The sequence below is a fragment of the Miniopterus schreibersii genome (assembly GCF_964146895.1).
Source record: "Miniopterus schreibersii genome assembly, chromosome: 19".
NCBI classification, from domain to species: domain Eukaryota; kingdom Metazoa; phylum Chordata; class Mammalia; order Chiroptera; family Miniopteridae; genus Miniopterus; species Miniopterus schreibersii.
This window is the reverse complement of record NC_138119.1, coordinates 14,151,493-14,171,893: the sequence shown is the minus strand read 5'-3', so window position 1 is coordinate 14,171,893 and position 20,401 is coordinate 14,151,493. Positions and strand designations below refer to the sequence as shown.

At 41.4% G+C, this 20,401-nt stretch overlaps 2 protein-coding genes across 2 annotated transcripts; one reads left to right on the top strand and one right to left on the bottom strand.

The window, feature by feature from the left end:
* On the bottom strand, positions 1–5,013 carry TSACC (TSSK6 activating cochaperone). The gene is made up of 4 exons (XM_081121437.1): positions 4,776–5,013; positions 3,835–3,894; positions 1,285–1,407; positions 1–224 (listed from the first exon to the last, which is right to left on the bottom strand). The coding sequence occupies exons 1-4, from the start codon at positions 4,948–4,950 to the stop codon at positions 19–21; spliced, it is 564 nt and encodes a 187-aa protein (XP_080977563.1). The 5' UTR covers positions 4,951–5,013; the 3' UTR covers positions 1–18.
* Positions 5,014–5,043: 30 nt separating this feature from the next.
* CCT3 (chaperonin containing TCP1 subunit 3) lies at positions 5,044–19,357 on the top strand. The gene is made up of 14 exons (XM_081120400.1): positions 5,044–5,223; positions 7,599–7,660; positions 8,369–8,419; positions 8,511–8,573; positions 9,546–9,642; positions 12,100–12,217; positions 12,711–12,897; positions 13,606–13,755; positions 14,952–15,084; positions 15,289–15,370; positions 16,629–16,809; positions 17,606–17,851; positions 18,131–18,262; positions 19,026–19,357. The coding sequence occupies exons 1-14, from the start codon at positions 5,193–5,195 to the stop codon at positions 19,128–19,130; spliced, it is 1,638 nt and encodes a 545-aa protein (XP_080976526.1). The 5' UTR covers positions 5,044–5,192; the 3' UTR covers positions 19,131–19,357.
* The last annotated feature ends 1,044 nt before the right edge of the window (positions 19,358–20,401 follow it).

Here is a 20,401-nt window from a genome sequence, read left to right as displayed (position 1 = left end):
CACAATTCATTTACTGAATTAAGGCAGGTGATTTAACAACAGATTGCGATTTAAGGCTGGGAGAAAAGAGTTCTTGCTTTTCTTCCCAGGAGCCAGTTGTGTCATAGATGCTTGTAAATTTTCCAAAATATCCATCTGTTGTTGGGCAAGTTGTGTCTGAAGCTGGAGATTGGCATAAATACATTCTAGGAGTCCTGGGCATTCCTTGGGCTTGTGGTCAGCTCCTGAAGGAAGAGCAATGGAGATAAAAAGGAGACAAAAGAGAGATTTTGTCATTGTGAGAAGGGCTCCAATAAGATGATCCTCTCTAATCTTTCTAGGCACAAATCAACCCAAACACACTTTTGCCCAGCTGTCACCTTCTCAGTGAGGCCCACCTGACAATTCAATTTTAATTTGAAACCAATCACTGGAATTTATTACCTTTCCCCTTGTGTTATTTACCCCATAGTATTCACGATCATATGGCATATTTTGTAATTACTTTATTGTCTAAGTCCCCCTTCTAGAATGTAAGCTCCTGGAAGGTAGGGATTTTTGTCTGATATGTTCATTGCTGTATCCCCAGCACCTAGAAGAGTGCCTAGTGAGTGAATGAAATGATCTGGAAGTGAGGCCTAACTTCCCTTTCAAGAACTCTGTGAGCCTCAGCCTTCTTCTCTTGCCTGACATAGTGTCTCATTAGTAGAGACTTGAAGTTCTTCTTGTTATCTAACTTCAACCAATCTTGCTGCATCAGTCCATTTTCTTCCTAATGTTTCAACTACATTATACGCAGCCAGCTTCTCTTAAACCTTGGTAGTTATTATCTATTGTTATTGTGTTTTTTGTTAAACTCTGAGGTCCTCAAAAACAGGGATCATGACTGTCTAGTGCCCTGTTAGACACCCCACAGGTATGGTAAATACTCACCGATTTCTCCAGGGGACGATGAATAACTGAAATTCAAAGAAACTGAGCTAATAGTTACTATTTCCTTCCCTGGCTACCTTCAAACAAACATTACTAGCAAGCAATAAAATTTTCATTTCAGTCTCCTGCTTAGTCTAATAAAGGTGCTAATAAGCAAGAAAGTAACACAATCAGTAGAATCAGGAAGAAAATGAAGTCAGTTGAACTGAATAATCAATAAGCTACCAATAAAAAATCTAAAGGTGCCTTGACCCAGAGTTGGCACTAGGACATTAGGAGAAAGCTCAGGCCACCTCCTCCATTCACTGCTTCCCCACCCCCACCCTCACCCCTGAGCTGAGTCTATTTGGGAAACCCTCCCTGCATCCTTACCTGAGGGCAGCTTTGTTGCCTGGATGTTCAGGAAAGTAGGTGGTGGGGAACTTGCTTGAAGATTAATAAAGCTGGGGGAGGGTTTGGCTCGATAAAGAAGCACAGCATTACCTCCCTCTTTGGCTAAAACAAAAGCAGAGGCACTTATCAGAGCTCATTCGAACAAGGGATGGTCTTTCTAATTAAATTTTATTATTATTATTTTTTATTAATCCTCCCCCAAGGATATTTTTTCTAGTGATTTTTAGAGAGAGTGGAAGGGAGGAAGGAAGAGAGAAAAAAAAAATTGATGTGAGAGAGACACATCGATTGGCTGCCTCCCACATGCACTGCAACTGGGGCCAGGGATCCAACCTGCAACCCAGGGACATGCCTTGACCAGGAATCGGACCCGAGACCCTTCAGTGCGGGGCGGACGCTCTAACCACTGAGCAAAACCAGCTAGGGGCTGGCCTTTCTAATTAGATCCCTGCAGCTGGTCTATGAATGCAGATACTGAGGCCCTGGTCCTGAATAGCTTCAAGGAAAGATCTATAAGACACACCAAAAAGAAACCATAGTAGGCCTAAGAGAAACCAAGCAGGGATGGGGTGAACTAAAATCTAATTTGCTTACCGTTTACAAGTTCTTATTAATATCTAGTTAGGAAAACAAATCAGATGCTGAGGAAATGGTGATATAACAACACAAGGACATAAACAATGAGTCTGACACTCTGGTATGAAAATTAGGCCTTTTATCTTTCAGTTATATGAAATATGTGAGTAAATGTAAAAATGAATGTTTTTGAAAAGGGGGAAGAGATCAATATGAGTACAATAGTTAGAGATGACTCCAGGCAGGTGGAGTATATTTATTAAACTTTGAAAACAGGAAACTTTCGATGAGTGGAAAAGATATTTTAAGTGAGAGAAAAAAGGAGAGCAAGAGCAAAGGCAAGGGAGCAAGAATATTGCTGGAATGACGAGCCCTGGGAAACTGGCCAGAATTAGGGTTAGGGAGAGTGGGAAGGCAAGATGGGTCACAGAAGGCCCTTTAGGCTTTCTCTTGAACACAATGGAAAGCCATCGAACCTTTTAGGATTAGGAAATATGATTAAAATTGTATTTCAGTTAATCTACAGGCATTAAAATGAGCTGGACATTGGAAGAAATACTTAAATGGGAAAAGAGATAACCTTGGGCAAAAATAGTTAAAGTAGAAGGAAAAACTGATTTGTAGGAAGACGACGAGTCCTATAGAAGACATATGTTATTTTTGTCTACCTAGCAACTCTTCCTCTAGGATACTGTTCTTTCCCTAGATTTCAGGCCATACTAGGGGGACTGCATCAGGTCCCTCTCCCCAACAGGAAAGGGCATGTGAACTAGTTATGATATCCTGTTCCCCTTGGCAACTGTGATTGATCCAAGGGGTAAGCACATAAGGCAAGTTGGGCCAGAGTCATTCTCTATGTCAAAGAATCTTGCTTTCTTCTGATTTGCTATGCTGGGAAGATGTAAAGTTGGGGCCAGTGAAAGCTATTGAATTTGGCCAGCATGTCATGGTAAGCAGATACAAGCAAAAGATTAAAGACACGGAGAGAGATGGATAGACAGATACATACAGGCACTGAATCCCGTTTCAGTCCCCGAGGCCCTGGTTTTTGCAGCTCTTCTTCCTATTCCGTGCAGCAAAAGGTGGCAGAAAATTCCAAAGGGTGCTTTACATACCTTATCTTTTTTTAAAAAATATGCTTTTATTGATTTCAGAGAGAAGAAGGGAGAGGGAGAGATAGAAACATCTGTGATGAGAGAGTCATTGATCGCCTGCCCCTGCACGCCTCCTACTGGGGACAAGCGGGCAAGCCAGGCATGTGCCTTGACCGGAGTCCAAACTGTGACCTCCTGGTTCATGGGTTGATGCTCAACCACTGAGCCATGACAGCCGGGCTACATATATTATCTTATATATTTTTCACAATAACCCTCTGAAGTAGGTAGCTTTATCCACATTTTATTTGAAAAAACTTAAGTTAGGAAATCTGCTCAAGATTCCACCATTAGTATGTGGCAGTGATGGAATCAAATCCAAGCCTATAAACTCTGCGAAAAGAGCTAGTTCATTGATGCCCATACTATGACATAGTAGGCCTCTCAGCTGAAGTAATCTGCTCCACACAGTTAAGTGGATAGTCAGATGGCCTCAAGCATTTCCCTGGCCACCAGTGGTACTGTCCTACTCAAACTGAGTGTTCATTCCAGTCAACACTATGTGTTCTGGGATCCCTGTAAAAATCTTGTTCAAAGTATTAAGAGGAGGTACAAAGGAGAAATATTATATTCATTTGACATATATTTATTGAGCATTTATTATCTAACAGATCCAGTCCTAGGCACTGGGAATACAGTAACGTTCCCATTTAATGGGAAATGCAGAAGAAAGAAAAATACTTTCCAACTAATCAAGTAACAGGAAAAAAACATACATACAACTAGAATCAGTTTCCCAAATGCTGAGCAATTAAGGTCTGGCTTTTAAGGAAAGGGAAGCAGGGCCTCCAACACACACCTTTTCTGTTAGTAGGATGACTAGTATGTTGCTCCATCTGAACACCAACGGGTGTGGTGCCTGGGAAAGAATCATAGGATTACATGATCAACAACCTGGGCTATTATTTTACTATTGACAATTTCATAAGTTCTCTCTAGCAGATCTCAGGCTGTTCCAATTTGGGGAGGAAAAAGTGTGAAAGGGTGTGCGTTTCTATTTCATGGCCAAATATAAGTGATTCCTGAATTGTTTGTGCTCTTATGGTCCCTTCACTAGTTTGAAAAACAGCTGTTTCCATTATTATTGCTTCCGTTTTTTTCTGGAAAACACACACACACACACACACACACACACACACACACACACACAGAAACTAAACCCAAACCTTAACAGTCTCCTACGAACGGGCAATTACTCTGTGTTCTGTCCACGTTTAGCTTCTGTAGTATCAGGCCTTTTCCTTTCGTATAAGGAATCTAAAAGCTCTGGCTCCAGCCATCTCCAACGGACCAGCAGTTGAGTGGATGAAGAGGGTAGGGAAGGCAATGATCATGGAGAAAGAAAACCTCAAAGCCCTACAGGGAACTTGAGAAAATATTTTGGATAGAATAATTCGGGGGGCCAATAAGCCATCACCCTCTGGTACCACTCACAGCCTCGGTATAAAACATTTGCCTAAGAAGGGTAAGGTCCACGCACAGCAACGAGTGCAGAGGAAATAAACCACAACTCCCAGGGTGCCCACAGGAAAAGCTGGTTACCGCCTACCCCAGTCGGAGAACTGCAACTACCATCACCCCCCGCAGCCAACCAGGGAGGTCTTCCCTCAAGGGCTACTGAAGTCCCGCCCCTTGATTCCTTCACGTTGCAAAGGCTGGAAAGATTGTGAAAACTGTCACGCCTTTCTCGACTTTTGCGGCCCGAGAGAAACTGAGACGCAAGCCAGTCCACTGACCTACCTGCGTACTTTATTGAAAGCCTCCACCCCAGCACCCACCCTGTAGTTGAAATACATGCGCAGTGGCGTGCAGGCCGAGTGCCGGAGCCTTGGCGCTTGCGCCGACGTTCGCGCCGCACGCGGACGGGAGCGGCCACCTTATTGCGCAAGCGCCAGGGCTCTCCCGCTACCATCATCGCGCTCTCTCTACCTAGCTTCCCCTGCCGTTCTAGCGTAGGAGGCGGGGCTAAGGATGTCAATTGGCCTATTTTCGTGTCGGTCAATGAGGTGGGTGCGGTGATTGGTGGTGACCCGGAGAGTAGCATTTTAGGTGTAAGCCCTGAGAAGGCAACGTTTTCTGGTCTTCTCTCAGGTTCCCTCTCCAGAAGCTTCTGCCTGTTTCTTCGGCTCCGGGTACCGGGCTCCACATCGCGCCGCCATGATGGGCCATCGTCCCGTGCTCGTGCTCAGTGAGTTTTGGGGAAGCCGGGGAAGAAACCCCACTTCTTCCCCTCTCGGGCCACACTTTTCAGGGTTGCCACAGTCCAGTCCCGCCGTTGTCCGGCTACTGTGCCTTCCAGTCATCCTCCTCATTTGGGATGCCCCTTCTCCCGCTTTCCTGTCATCCCTTAACCCAGTCCCGTCATCCCAAACGCAAACTGCCCTTCCCCTCGCCCAGCTCCTTGTCTTTACCGCTGCTCGCCCCGGGATCCTTCCCGCTCGGCCTTCGTTCTTCACCCCCCCTCTCCCCTGCACTCTTCCTTACGTGATTTCCAGTGTGTATGTAAATGAATAATGGTGTTTTTAGTTTGGCCTAGCTTTATAGCCTTGGTCCATCCCTTGGTAGCCGGTGTGGCCACGGCCATATTGCTTAAGTGTTTCCGTCTTTATTATTGGGGTTAACAGCATTTCCCCGTAGGATCGCGAGGATCAAATGAATAAATAGGTGAACTGCTTAAAAGAGTGCCTGGCAAATAGCAAGTGGTATCTTTGGTCATTTTTCAGTAACAGCCCTCTTGAATTTCCGCTCAGCAATCCCTCCCTCCCTGTTCCTGAAGTAACTCTGCTTCCCTCTCGTCTGTCTGAGATGAGATGTAATTACTCCCTCAGTGTCCCCTGCGTTGTAATCGTTCCCATTAACCAACTCGAGTTTTCCCAAATTTCTTGGCTGGTTCTCTTTACCCTTTGGGAACATCCCAAATTTCATTATGACTAATAAGTACCTCCTTCATTGTCTTCCCCCGGTGTGTTTCCATTCTGTGTGTAACTTCTGTGTGACATCTGCAAGACCATCTGAGATGGCCAACTAGCCATTTTCCCTTGCTTGCCATCTTCTGTATACTGAATGCCGTTCAGAGATTTTATCCATTTTCTCTATACCTGGGAAATAACTGTTTTCAGAAAAAACTTCACTTAACCCAGAGAAAAACCTTTCTGATGAATCCATAAGAAGGGTTCACGCAGGATTTTACTTACTACTACTGCCTGAAATGGGAATCTAAGTCCTGAGAATTGTGAACGTTTAGATTTGATGGGACTGGATTGAAATTTTTACAGGTTTAAATTGTAGGGAATGTATAATTTGGGGAGAGGAGGGAAACGAGGGTATGTTGGTTTGGTTATAACCACTGGATTGTCTCCACTGAGAGGGCCCTGGGGTGAGTGGTGCTGCATTGTGAAGGCCTTTTCGGGTCTGCATTAATCCCTGGCATTAGTGACTATAACTGATTTGGCTCCCTATTAAAATATGTACACAGCTCTTAACTGATAGTGAATGGGTTACTGAGGCATTCTTCTTATATCCAAGCATTGAGTGACTGTATCTTGCAAACTGGGACACTTTAAAAGAGTGTATTCTCATTCCACAGCACAGTGGGGAGGCACTATCAATAATTGTCAGGAATGTGATTCTCCTTATCCAAGTAGGAAAGTATGAACCCCCAAACTCTTTTTACATAAAGCAGTGATTGTTTTTTGGTGTGTTTTTTTTTTAATATATCTTTATTGATTTCAGAGAGAGGAAAGGAGAGGGAGAGAGAGAGAGAAACATCGATGATGAGAGGGTCATTGATCAAGTAATATATCTTTATTGATTTCAGAGAGAGGAAAGGAGAGGGAGAGAGAGATAGAAACATTGATGATGAGAGGGTCATTGGTCAAGCCTGCAGCCGGGTATGTGCCCTGACCGGGAATTGAACCCCGATCGCCTGGATCCTAGGTCAATGCTCAACCGCTGAGCCACGCCTGGCTGGGCAGTGATTGGTATTTTTTTAGGCTCACTAGCCCTTTGAGAATTCAATGATAGCTATAGATCCTTTTTCCAGACAAAAATGCAGTATCTCCCATTTTCTCATATAATCGCAGGGATTTCACTTTCCTACTGGGGCCCATTCATGGATCTTAGGTTATGAATCCTTGCTGTAAATACATGAATGTTTGGTTAGAGGGAAAGTGATGACCATGATTCCAAAGTTGAGGGTCTATGGGTTGTTTCTTAGTATACCAGGGGTTGAAGTACAGTTTAAAAATATATATTTTTAAATTTATTGATTTTAGAGAGAGAGGAAGGGAGAGAGACAGAGAAAAACATTATTATTCCACTTATTCATTCATTCATTGGTTGATTCTTGTGTGTTCCCTGACTGGGGATCTTTGATATATCGGGACCACGTTCTAAGCACCTGAGCTACCCGGCCAGGGCTTAAAATATACAATTTCTGTAAACTTTAATCTACATATGCACCCATGAAACCTGTGTGTTTTTATTTTCAAAGGTTGGGGAATAAATAGCTTATATACAATGGGACAATCCTGGGCTGTTGTCTTTTGTTTTTACCTATTCTAGGCCAGAACACAAAGCGTGAATCTGGAAGAAAAGTTCAATCTGGAAACATCAATGCCGCCAAGGTAGCATATCTTTGAAGTTATTTAAAGTGTAGTAGTTTTTCCTCCAGCTGCCTTCCCTATTATTCTGTATCTGTTTGCAATTAGGCAGAGGAAAAATTGACTTCCCTTCCTTCAGGACAGTTCCTTGATGGAGGTAGGGAGAAGGAAGCCCTCCCATTCTGAATTAGGCCTAATAGTTTTCTCATGTTAACTTACGCATAATTCCATTGTTGTATATTGTTTTATATTCTATATGTGTTTGTCTCCCATACTGGAATAAGTTACTTGAGGGGAAGGGCTGTATTAATTCCCTTTTGTATTCTTAGTGCCACTGTAGATCCCAAATAGGTATTTAATATCTTTTGAATGAAATAGCCCTAAATCTGATTTAGTATGGTGTGGAGGCCACTATTATGGAAAGAAATACTAAGACATGGATTTCCATTTATGTGGACTACTGGAAAACTAAAGCTGTGGAAAGCATGTCTTCTTTTTTCTTGTGAAAAGTCATTTCTTTCTATATCTACCCTGAAAGCATTCCCAAAAGGGAAAAACAAGGTCTAGAATCTAGCCATAGGCATACTATATTTAAAAGGCTGCCAACCCTACTTTAGATGGGATGTTGCTAAAACACTGACTCTGTGGGTCACTGATGCCCCTTTTCTGAGCATACACACTCACATCATCCTCTGATTTGTGCTTACATATTTTTTATTTTCTTCCCAATAGACTATTGCAGATATCATCCGAACATGTTTGGGACCCAAGTCCATGATGAAGGTAGGCTTATTTCTTATTGAAACTCTTCGACTACAGATTTTCCCTTTCTGTTATCTGGAACACTGAAATATAACTTCTGCTTTTGTCCTAGATGCTTTTAGACCCAATGGGAGGCATCGTGATGACTAATGATGGCAATGCCATTCTTCGAGAGGTATGACTTTTCATTATGCTTTCTAACAATTCGATATAAAATATCCATAAAGATATATGTAGATGATTAGTTTTCTTAGGGCTGCCTGAACAAATTAACACAAACTGTGAGGCTTTAAGTAATAGAAACTTACTCTTTCATAGCCTAGAGGCTAGAAATCTGAAATCAAGGTGTCATGCTCCTTCTGAAGGCTCTAGGGAAGAATCCTTCTTTCCTTTTGTAGCTTCTGATGGTTGACCACATTCCTTGGTTTGTAAACTCAGTCTCCTCCTTAGTTGTCATATGACATTCTTCTGTGTCTCTCATTATAAGGACACCAATGGTTGGATTTAGAGCCTACACTAATATTCCTATGACCTCATCTTGTTTATATTTGCAATGACCCTATTTCCAAATATAGTCACATTTATAGTTTCCAGAGGGTAGAGCTTCCACATGTCCTTTTGGAGGACATAATTCAACCACAACAGTGGTGCTCCCAGTAAATAAGCTAAAAGATACTGTTCTCAAAAAACTTTAGTAGTTCAGTTGGCATAATACATTTTTGCCTAAAAAGAAAGGAAGTTAGAAAGGTGGTTTACTTAGATATTTGAGGGACCATTTTTAATATTTCACACTATGGTACAACAAAGGAAAGGGGAGGAAGTATGGAAGCAAGAAGCTTAAGAGTTAGGGCCAAGCCCGGCCTGGCATAGCTCAGCAGTTGAGCATCCACCTTGGATCCAGGAGATTGCAGTTCAAATCCTGGTCAGGGCACATGCCCAGGTTGCAGGCTCGATCCCCAGTTGGGGTCGTGCAGGAGGCAGCCAATCAATGACAACTCTCATCATTGATGTTTCTATCTCTCTCTCCTCTCCCTTCCTCTCTCTGAAATCTATATATTTTTAAAAAAAGAGTTAGGGTCAAGCAGAATGGATTAAAAAGTCTTTGAGTAGTGTTGTTTCTACTGGCAGTCTGCATTTTTCTTTTCAGATTCAAGTTCAGCATCCAGCAGCCAAGTCCATGATTGAAATTAGCCGGACGCAGGATGAAGAGGTTGGGGATGGGACCACATCAGTAATTATTCTTGGTAAGAGGAGAATGGAAGATTGGTTAGGAAAATTGGATTGAAATGGGAAGATTTTTGCCAGGAATAATGTCTGTGTCATATTTTAAGAAATAAATTGTTACCAATCTAATTACATATATTTAAATAACTTGATGCTAATTATGTATTCTCTCCAGCTGAGTATAAAATATTCGTCAATAGTATAGGATGAGCTGTGTAAATCTGGTTGAGTAAAATACAGTCAGTTCTCATCAGTCACAGTAAGTTGTATTCTATAAAGTCACCACAAACTGAATTAGTGAATACTAAACCATCACTCCTGGGGGAAGTAAGGGATTAGATTCCTGCGAGACATTCAGCTGATAAATATATACCTTATTTTATGTGTTTCTTGTTTTGTTTTAAAGACATTTTATCTAATGTTGACTTATTAACATTGAACTCAAGGTCAATAGCATTATAGCTCATGCCTAAACAAAGCTAATATTTTTTTTTTATAAGACACATCACACAGCCTTCTTGCATTTAAAACCTAAACAGCATTTTAGTGCTCTGCTTGGGGGCCATTCTAAACTGAATTCACCAACAAAATGCACAAAAATGTGAAAAACATGGTACTAAATATATCACATAAAAGATACTTGTTTACAGTGAGAGCTAAAACAAGGCAGAATGTTGTCTTATTCAGCCTCACCTGGGAATGAATTCATTGGGTGACTCACATTTTTCATCTCTGCACATGTCTGTGAGTGACCATTAAAGTGATGTAAATACCTATTTTGGTGTTATAAATTTTAGTGAGTAGTCAAATTGACAAATATGGAATCTTGAAAATGAATCTTGATTGTTCAACTTTTAATGACTAATCTTTCCACTTCTTAAGGGATCACTTCTGAAGACTTGGCGTATTGCTTTTACTTATTGTATAAATTTTAAGTTGGTGAAATTTTTATAACATATTTAAATATTTCTAATTGATTTTTGGAGAGAGAGACACACACAGAGAGGAACATCGACGTGAGAGAGAAACATCAACAGGCTGCCTCCTGCATATGCCCTGACTGGGGATCAAACCCAAAACCTGGGTATGTACCCTGACCGGGAATTGAACCTGCCACCATTTGGTTTACCAGATGATACTCCAGCCAACTTAGCCACACTGGCCAGGGCCAGAAGCATTCATTTTTCAAAATCTGATTGCAGCAACAATGTTAGGAAATGAGAAAAGAACTATATATTAGAGATGCCAATTTATAGCGTTGGCCTACATCCCTGAAAAATAAGAGTTCTTACAACAAAATTATTATATAAACTTTTAAAGGGGGGGACATTTTAAATTATTTCTAGAATGCCTTTGTACTGCATTTTGAGAATGGTGAGTTAAGTGGGAAATTTACTTCACCACCAACTAATCACATCTTTATTATTATTATTATTATTATTATTATTATTATTATTTTGTTTTGTTAATCCTAACCCAAGAATATTTTTCCATTGATTTCTTGGGGGTGGGGGAGAGAAACATCAATGTGTGAGAGACATTGGTTGGTTTGGTTGCCTCCTGCACATACCCCGACGGGCCAGGGATTGAACCTACAACCCAAGTACGTGCCCTTGACTGGGAATCAAACCCACAACCCTTGGGTGAGCAGACCAACGCTCTAACCACTGAGAAACACTGGCCATGGCTCTAATAAGTTAACTTATTTGAGCATCTTGTTAAATATTTTATTATCTTTCAGTATACATGGTGGTCACTTAGGAATTAGTTATAAAGTATTGAATTCAAAAATTGGAGCATATAACAAGGAGTATACATACGAACTTTGGCACATTTGTGTAAGTTTTAAAAACTAGTGCCTGTGGGCAGGTAGTATAAGCAATTTGTGAAAAGGGCTTTTTGACCAAAAATATTTACATTTCTTTTGTGAAATTTTTTTTTTTTAGAAACAAGCTTGTGTGTTTATGTATTATTTTGTGTTTCTATTACAAAGTAAAGACACATTAAAAGAAAGGGACATTTTACCAATAATTCCTCTTCCAGAGGGTAAATTTTGTACATTTTTTTTAGGTATTCTTCCAGGTGTAAGGTTTTTGTGTTTTGTTTTTATTTTTAGTATTAGCAGTTTTCATCCTAGGTGTTGAGATAGGAAGTCAATTTTTTGTTATGTATTTTTCTTTCTGTTTTAGAGTCTTTGGAAAAATGTTTTCCTTTTGTTTAGAAAATGGGTAACATATTTAGTTAGATCAAGAGAATAAGTAAATCCTAGGATCAATCTTTGATCATTTAAAATATGTATGATAAAGGTATTTTCTTTCTGAATTATCTTGTACAAAGTGTAAAATTTGGGATAGTATTAACAGCCAAATGGCCTGTCTATTTTAGGAAGAAAGGCGAGATATCTCTAGAAGCATAATGAAGTTGCCTTTATATTCAGGTACTTTTTAAAACGTTATGGTGTTTGTATCCTTTTTCAGCAGGGGAGATGCTCTCTGTGGCTGAGCACTTCCTAGAGCAGCAGATGCACCCAACAGTGGTGATCAGTGCTTACCGAAAGGCATTGGATGACATGATCAGCACCCTTAAGAAAATCAGGTATTGGGAAAGGACCAAAAACAGGTAGTATCAAATATGGGAGTCCTGAGAGAATGATCTGCCATACCAGCCAGGGCCAGTGCTGATTAATAAGAGGAACTCTCAGAATTTGCTAGGGGTCAGGTTTCAAGGACCAAACATGTCTTGACCCAAGTTCTAAAAGTTCTAGAATTTTTATTTGGTTGAAGCAGAAGGTGAAGAACAAAGTATTTTACTGTAAGGTCTATATGTAAGAGTGGAAGAGTTGTCAGAGGAGGGAACAGATTACTTGGGGATTTGATACACCTTCCAGGGATGGGTTAGTTGTAATCTTGCTGAAAAGGCAAAGGGATGGACAGGATTTCTTGATGTCACTTTCACTTTCTTACAAAGAAACAGATACTCCTGATTCTGCCTATTGGCCCATTATTATAGTTACTGAGATGTAGATGAGGGACTTTCATAAATATCCAAGGCCCTTGTTGAGCATATTACCTGTTTTTCTTTTCTCCAGTACTCCGGTCGACACCAATAACCGAGATATGATGCTGAACATTATCAACAGCTCCATTACTACCAAAGCAATCAGTCGGTGGTCCTCTTTGGCTTGCAACATTGCCCTGGATGCTGTCAAAACTGTGCAGTTTGAGGAGAATGGTCGGAAGGAGATTGACATCAAGAAATATGCAAGGGTAGAAAAGGTAAACCCTTCGAATCAGTACTTTGGAGACAAATTGTTTACTAGCATGAGTCATCCCACTTGTGGAGGAAATAGCTTTAAATCAGAGCAAGATACCTCTATAGTTAGAACTAGGAAGAAGAATATTTGCTGCCTGAAAAACTAAAACTTGGGGGTGGGGAGGGAGTATTCGTAAAATAGTTCTATTACCTTGACTGCTGTCTCAGTACAAGGTTTATAGGGGCTAGGGAAAGGTTTATTGGTTTTCACATGTTTGTGCATTTGTATACACTTGATCAGGACATAAAGAAGGGCTCTACAATATACACTGTTAATAAACCCCAGAATGCTTTCTTTGTCTACCTACTAATTTAAGGTCAAAAAGTAGCATTAAGATCTTGTGACCAGAAGATGGAGCCCCAAGCCTAAAATTCTGTTGGAATATCTTTCAGGAAGTAGAAGAGATCTGAGCCCCTTTATTAAATCTTTGTCAGTCTTTGAGTATCTGTGAATCTCAACTGATTTTCATATTAGGTGTCGTAGTCCAAGATTGATGTGCGTCCTAGAGGGGGGAAAAATGTGATTATGACAGTATTTGTTTTTGAGGTTCATGAAAGAAAGATACTTTAGAAACCCAAAATAGTGGTCCTTTGGGAAAGATGAGCTTTTGGGAAGAGAGTTGAAAAATTGTCTCGTCCTGGTTGTGGATTAAAGTGGATCTTTTGCTCAGATACCTGGGGGTATTATTGAAGACTCGTGTGTCTTACGTGGAGTCATGATTAACAAAGATGTGACCCATCCACGAATGCGGCGCTATATCAAGAACCCTCGCATTGTGCTGCTGGATTCTTCCCTGGAATACAAGAAAGGAGAAAGCCAGGTAAGGTTCCTGGTTCTATTCCTTAAAGGTGATCTAAGAACCTGACTATTAATATGTACTGGGGGAATAAAGGTATGTTTATTACATACCTACTGCGTGTCAATTACTGACCTTTACATGTAATTTCTGATTCTTACCACAACCCTTTAAAACGGTTGGTATTGACTTCCATTTTACAGATGAGGAATCTAAAGCTCAGAGAAGTTGGATTAATTGATTGAGGAATGCAGCCGATACTGGCCAAATCAGGATTTGAATCCAGCTGTGTTTGGCCTCATATCCACACTACCATGCCACCTTTCCTAATGCATCAGTGGAACATATAATAGGAATTAATTTAGTTTTCAAGTACTAAAGAAGAAATACAAGAGGGCAGGAGGCTCATAAGGCTCCATTGCTCTTGTAGAAAACAACATAGTTGGAGGTTATTAAACAAGGATTTCAAATAAGAATCAGTTCATTGATGGAAGAGTTCAGACCCAGAATTACTGTGCACACTGACAGGATAGAGGTAACATTGAACTGAGTGGTCAGAGACATTAGGCCACACTCTCCACTAATTGCCTTATGTCTTTGGATTTTATTTGCTTTATATTTAAATGAAGGAGTTAAACTAAATGATCGCTAGAGCAGTTTAGCTTATAGAAGTATCAGGTTATGGCTTTAACATTATTCTGTGATACTTGAGAGAGGTGGGTGGAGGGAGCATAGTAGCTGGAATGACCCTGATTGATCCTTAGCTGCTGTTAATGCAACTTTAGATTGCACTGATGCCTGTGCTTAGATACCAATAATTTTTAATGCTAATTATAAAGATAAGTCTGCCCCAACATCACAGAATGTATCGTAGATCCAAATAGAATTTTATACTTCAGCTTACTCTGAAATGTCATGGGCATATACTTTGTTGACTATCTACATGCCCATGAGTGGGGGGAAAGAGGGACAAATAAGAAATTAGTCCTACGTTTATTAAAATTGGGTCAGAGATATACTTATGTTCTTATTCACCATCCTCTTTGCTTGCCTTTGCATTATCTTTAGTAGAGTCCTATTATTGGCCTTGAAATCTAACTGGGTAGTACAGAATGAATTCTATCTAGAAATGGCCATTATGTGGTACGTACATTTAGATGTGTGTAAGAACTCATTTGGCCAAGATTTTTAAATCAGATTGACTTTTCTTCACCACACAGACTGACATTGAGATCACACGAGAGGAAGACTTCACCCGAATCCTCCAAATGGAAGAAGAATACATTCAACAGCTCTGTGAGGACATTATTCATATGAAGCCTGATGTGGTCATCACTGAAAAGGGCATCTCAGGTAGGACTCAATTCGTTTTTTTAGCCTACTGTTGATGTAGAAGAGGGTGGGTGATCACCCCCCCCCCCACACACACACACACACCCTATATTGGCATAGAATTAAACATGATGGTTAGGGTACATTGAGGATTTGAGAATAAAACCAGTTCAGAACCCAGGAGTTCTGGTTTTGAGCTTGACATCTCTGCTCTTGGGTTTGCAGATTTAGCTCAGCACTACCTCATGAGGGCCAATATCACAGCCATCCGCAGAGTTCGGAAGACAGACAATAATCGCATTGCCAGGTGAGTAGGCCAGGTAAAAATAAGGTTCTTCCTTTCCATTCATTTCTATTTTGTAGCTTCATAATGCTGTCATCTTACCTGAAAAGGTCTAATATAGAATATAGTCAGCCAAATCAATTATAGGTGGGAGTACCTGGGTTTAGCTGTCTGCTGTTTTCCAAAATCCTTTATCTGGTTCAACAACTGTCTACTGCATGAGTCTCTTCTATACTGCTCCTTACCAGTAGTGACCAGCTTATACTTAGACGTGTGTGATTGCTACCTTGGTAGGGGTCCATTACAGAGTACCCTGTTTTTAATTAGCTCAAAATATAGCAGAACCGTCAGTTTCCTTGATTGGTCCTCAGCGGCTGTTAATGCAACTTTAGATTGCACTCACTACTTCTGCACTGATGCCTGTGCTCAGATACCAATAATTTTTAATGCTAATTTATAAGAAAGAAAAAAAGATAAGCCTGCCCCAACATCACAGAATATATCATAGATCCAAATCAAATTTTATATTTCAGCTTGCTCTGAAATGACTCTGGGAATATGTGCACATACTTAGTCGATTCTTATCTACATGCCCATGAGTGGGGACCTACATTTATTAAAATTGGGTCAAACATATACTTATGTACTTATTCACCATCCTCCTTGCTTGCTTTTGTATCGTCTTTAGTAGAGTCCTATTATTGGCCTTGAAACCTAACTGGGTGGTACAAAATGAATCCTACCTAGAAATGGCCATTATGTGGCATGTACATGTTAGATGTGTGTAAGAACTCATTTGTCCAAACTATATCTGGTTATAGTAGTTGCCTTAGGTGTGCACACTTTTATTTATTTTAATTTTTAAAAAAATATGTCTTTATTGATTTTAGAGAGAGGTAGAGAGAGAGAAACATCAATGATGAGAGAGTCATTGATCCGCTGCCTCCTGCACACTCCCTACTGGGGATCGAGCCTGCAACCGGGGCATGTGCCCTGACTGGGAATCGAACTATGATCTGGATCATAGGTCGATGCTCAACCACTGAGCCATGCTGATCTGGCCACACTTTTATTTATAAAGCCATATTAGTTTAAGGAAACTGCTCCTATAGAGGTTTGAAAATCTATTTCATGAGGTAGCCAAGACCCCTTTAGTTAGGTAGCATTGTTTCTAGCGATCTACTTTTGCCCATATCCCCAGCCACAGACCCTAGGGACTAGGGGAATGAGTAAAAGTATCTGAAATCATCTGGTTCCTCCTTCTCCCCCATCTAATCAATAGAGCCTGTGGGGCCCGGATAGTCAGCCGACCAGAGGAACTGAGAGAGGATGATGTTGGGACAGGAGCAGGCCTGTTGGAAATCAAGAAAATTGGAGATGAGTACTTCACATTTATCACTGAGTGTAAAGACCCCAAGGCCTGTACCATTCTCCTTCGGGGGGCCAGCAAAGAGATTCTCTCGGTGAGTCACCCTTGGAAGACTGAATATCTTAAGTTTCTCAGAGGGCTTAAAATCACCCTGTTGTCCATGTATAGCTATTTAATTTTGATCTGTAGCCAAACATATCTGTCGTATTTTTTAAGTATGTTCACATTCTTGTAAAACAGATCTCCATAACTTTTCCTGGTTCACATCTTGCAAAATTGAGACAATATCCATTGAACAGTGACTCATTATTCCCCAGCCTCTGGCAACCACTGCTTTCCTATTTTTTAAGTTGAAATTTTTATAACTGTTACTTTCTTTTCTTTTGTTAATCCTCACCCGAGGATATTTTTCCCACTGCTTTTTAGAGAGAGTGAGAGTGGGAGGGAGAGAGAGAAACATCAATGTGAGAGAGACACATCAATTGGTTGCCTCCCCCACATGCCCCGACCAGGGCTGGGGATCAAACCTGCAACCCTTCGGTGCGTGGGCCGATGCGCTAGCCACTGAGCCACACCAGCCAGGGCATAAATACTATTATTTTTTTTCCCTCAGTGAGGTTAAGTAACTTACCCAAAGGAACATAGCTAGTAAGAAGCCTAACTTCACAGAGTTACATCTCCTTCCCCACTCCAGTCATTTTGCAGTTGTAGTTACTATGTTTGTCCAAGATAAATAGCATCTGCCTTGCACAGTAGGGACTCCAAGGATCTCTCTTAGTTGCCCTTCATGGTGGTTTACTGAACTTGGCAGTCAGGAAGTCCTTTGGTGCCTCTGGTTTGTCCCTGAGTCATCAAACTTTTGCTTCATGCTATCTGTTTGCTTTCCCAAGGAAGTAGAACGCAACCTCCAGGATGCCATGCAGGTGTGCCGTAATGTTCTCCTGGACCCTCAGCTGGTGCCAGGGGGTGGGGCCTGTGAGATGGCTGTGGCCCATGCCTTGACAGAAAAATCCAAGGCCATGACTGGCGTGGAGCAATGGCCATACAGGGCTGTTGCCCAAGCCTTAGAGGTCATTCCTCGTACGCTTATCCAGAACTGTGGTGCCAGCACGATTCGTCTACTTACCTCCCTTCGGGTGAGTTCCCTTCCATGCTGTTTATTCTCTTGATGGGGTAGAGAAAGCTGTGTTTGGCTTAAGGGGATGATTGACATCTGTCTATCCAAGTTCTTTATAGCTTATTTCCTTAATACCTCTGCTTCTAAATTTTGCCTTGTTTGTTGTTATTGCCATTTCCTCTTATCCCTTCCTTACCAATCCAGTGTTTTTGGTTTAGTTTTATACCTAATGTTCCCTGTTAGCTTATTTATTCCCAGTGTTTTCCTCTCTAACTGTTTATGCTTTTTCCAACTATAGGCCAAGCATACCCAGGAAAACTGTGAGACCTGGGGTGTAAATGGTGAGACAGGTACTTTGGTGGACATGAAAGAACTGGGCATCTGGGAGCCATTGGCTGTGAAACTGCAAACATATAAGACAGCAGTGGAGGTGAGGCACCCTAAGGCATATGCTATACCGTTTATTCCTAGATAACCGGAAACCATTGTGTTCGATCCCATCTTGAAGTGGCAGTGGGGTATGTGGGGTATGGAAGGCAGAGTATTCCCCCAAAAATCTCCCGAGGAATTCCATTCTCCTACTAAGCTTTAGCTCATATAAGTAGCAAGGTCCCCTGGCCACTGTGTCTCAGTGGTTAGAGCATTGGCCCATGCACCAAAGGATCACAGGTTTGATTCCCCGCCAAGGGCACATACCTGGGTTGCAGGTTCTATTCCTGTGTGGGAGGCAACCAGTCAATGTGTCTTCTCTCACATCGATGTGTCTCTCCCTTTCCCTCTCTCTCCTTCTCCCCCTACCCCCAACCCTCCTTTCCTTCCACTCTAAAAATCAGTGGAAACCTGTTACAGTGTGGGTCAGGTGTATATATTCTTTATCACATCAGAAAGACTGCTAATGTGTCAGTCTTGTGAGAGTCCTAGTAAAGAAATATATTCATACTCCACTATAATAAACAAAAACAAATATCAATGGAAAAAATATCCTCGAATAAGGATTAACAACAACAAAAAAGCAAGGTAACATCACAAGCTGCATTCCTAGCTTAGGAAGAACTGCATTTTACATTCAAAACTCTGAAAAGGTAGCTTTCAGATAAAATGGTAATTGTGTAGGAGGAGCTAGGTGATAGTGTCTAAAAGAAAACAAATGTCTTTCTCTGCTGATCTTTTTGGGGCTGTGGTTTTTCTCCTAGACTGCAGTTCTGCTGCTTCGGATTGATGACATCGTCTCAGGCCACAAAAAGAAGGGCGATGACCAGGGCCGGCAAGGTGGGGCTCCTGATGCTGGCCAGGAGTGAGTGGTGGGCAAGACGACCTCAACACACAGAGCCAACAGTCTCTCCCTTCCCTGAGCCAGACCGCCGGGGACACTGTGGATGTCTTTGTTTGGAAAGGATCAGGTTGAGGGGCAGCCCCAGTCCCTTTCTGTCCCAGCTCAGTTTGCAAAAGGCACTGACATGTAATTCTTCTCTATTGTAAGCTTTCCATTTAGTTTGCTTCCGATGATTAAATCTAAGTCATTTGAGATGGTTGTTATGTGTTTTTCAACCTTGGGTCATATCTCTGCCTCCGGGCAAAGAGGGAAGAGGCAGAACACCTTATTGGGGAGGAAGGGAGATGGGAATAGGGTCGTTAAGTGTTTTTATTTGCCTGTTGAAGGGATATTCTTCAGGCTTCTCAGTAGATGCTGGTTGGAAAGACTTGAAGTTCAAAGGATGATACTGTAAAGTTTAAAGAAGCATCACTTTGCATTCACCACCCAAAGAACAGGAGGAACCTGTCTGAACCATGAATGTTCCTCATCTGTGGTTGTATGTAGAGCAACACCCAGTTCATTCTAGGGCTCAGGCATGTGTCCTAAAGCATGTAGAGCGTCTGTTTTTCATATTGTAACCTGTAGCTTTCAGAATCTTTTCTATCTTAACCTGGAATTCTTTTTTTCTGCCTTCTCCCAATATTCTTACTGATTCTAATCTATATTTCGACCTGTTGGCTCATTGTCAGGGCATGCTTTGTCACGGTAGGACGACTCTGCCCTCCTTGCTAGCAGAAACAAAAGAATTTAAAACTCATTTTGTGCTTTGTTTTTTGTGTTTTGTTTTTAAGATTTTTAAAATTGGTTTTTGAGAGAGAGGGAGAATGGGAGAGAAACATTGATGTGAGAGCAAAACATCTTAACAGCTGCCTCCTGCAGGCCCCCTACCAGGGATCAAGCCTGCAACCTGGACATGTGCCCTGACCAGGAATTGAACTGGCAACCTTTCGGTGCATGGAACGATGCCCAACCAACTGAGCCAGACTGGCCAGGACTGTGCTTTGTTTTTATCAAGGAAAAAACTTGAGTAGTGGCCCTGGGCCTAGCCTTTGGTTTCTTCAATGTCCTTCCTCTTGGCTATTGGGCCTTCCACCCTTTGGCCTTAGAATTCATACAATCAGCCTTTATCTCCTTCCTGACCTCAGGACTTAGTTGTGTTAAGTTGAATACTAGATAGAATAATCATGTCTACTATGTAATAGGCATGTTCTAGTCACTTTGCATATATAATCCTCACACAGACGCTATAGGATA

Excerpts from the sequence above, each read along its gene's own strand:
- TSACC (XM_081121437.1), bottom strand. The coding sequence starts at position 4,950 with ATGATGGTAGCGGGAGAGCCCTGGCGCTTGCGCAATAAGGTGGCCGCT. Across the intron at positions 3,895-4,775 it reads GCTTTCAATAAAGTACGCAG|GCACCACACCCGTTGGTGTT; the intron begins GTAGGTCAGTGG and ends ATTCTTTCCCAG. Across the intron at positions 225-1,284 it reads GGCAACAAAGCTGCCCTCAG|GAGCTGACCACAAGCCCAAG; the intron begins GTAAGGATGCAG and ends CTCTTCCTTCAG.
- CCT3 (XM_081120400.1), top strand. The coding sequence starts at position 5,193 with ATGATGGGCCATCGTCCCGTGCTCGTGCTCA. Across the intron at positions 7,661-8,368 it reads GAAACATCAATGCCGCCAAG|ACTATTGCAGATATCATCCG; the intron begins GTAGCATATCTT and ends TCTTCCCAATAG. Across the intron at positions 9,643-12,099 it reads CACATCAGTAATTATTCTTG|CAGGGGAGATGCTCTCTGTG; the intron begins GTAAGAGGAGAA and ends ATCCTTTTTCAG.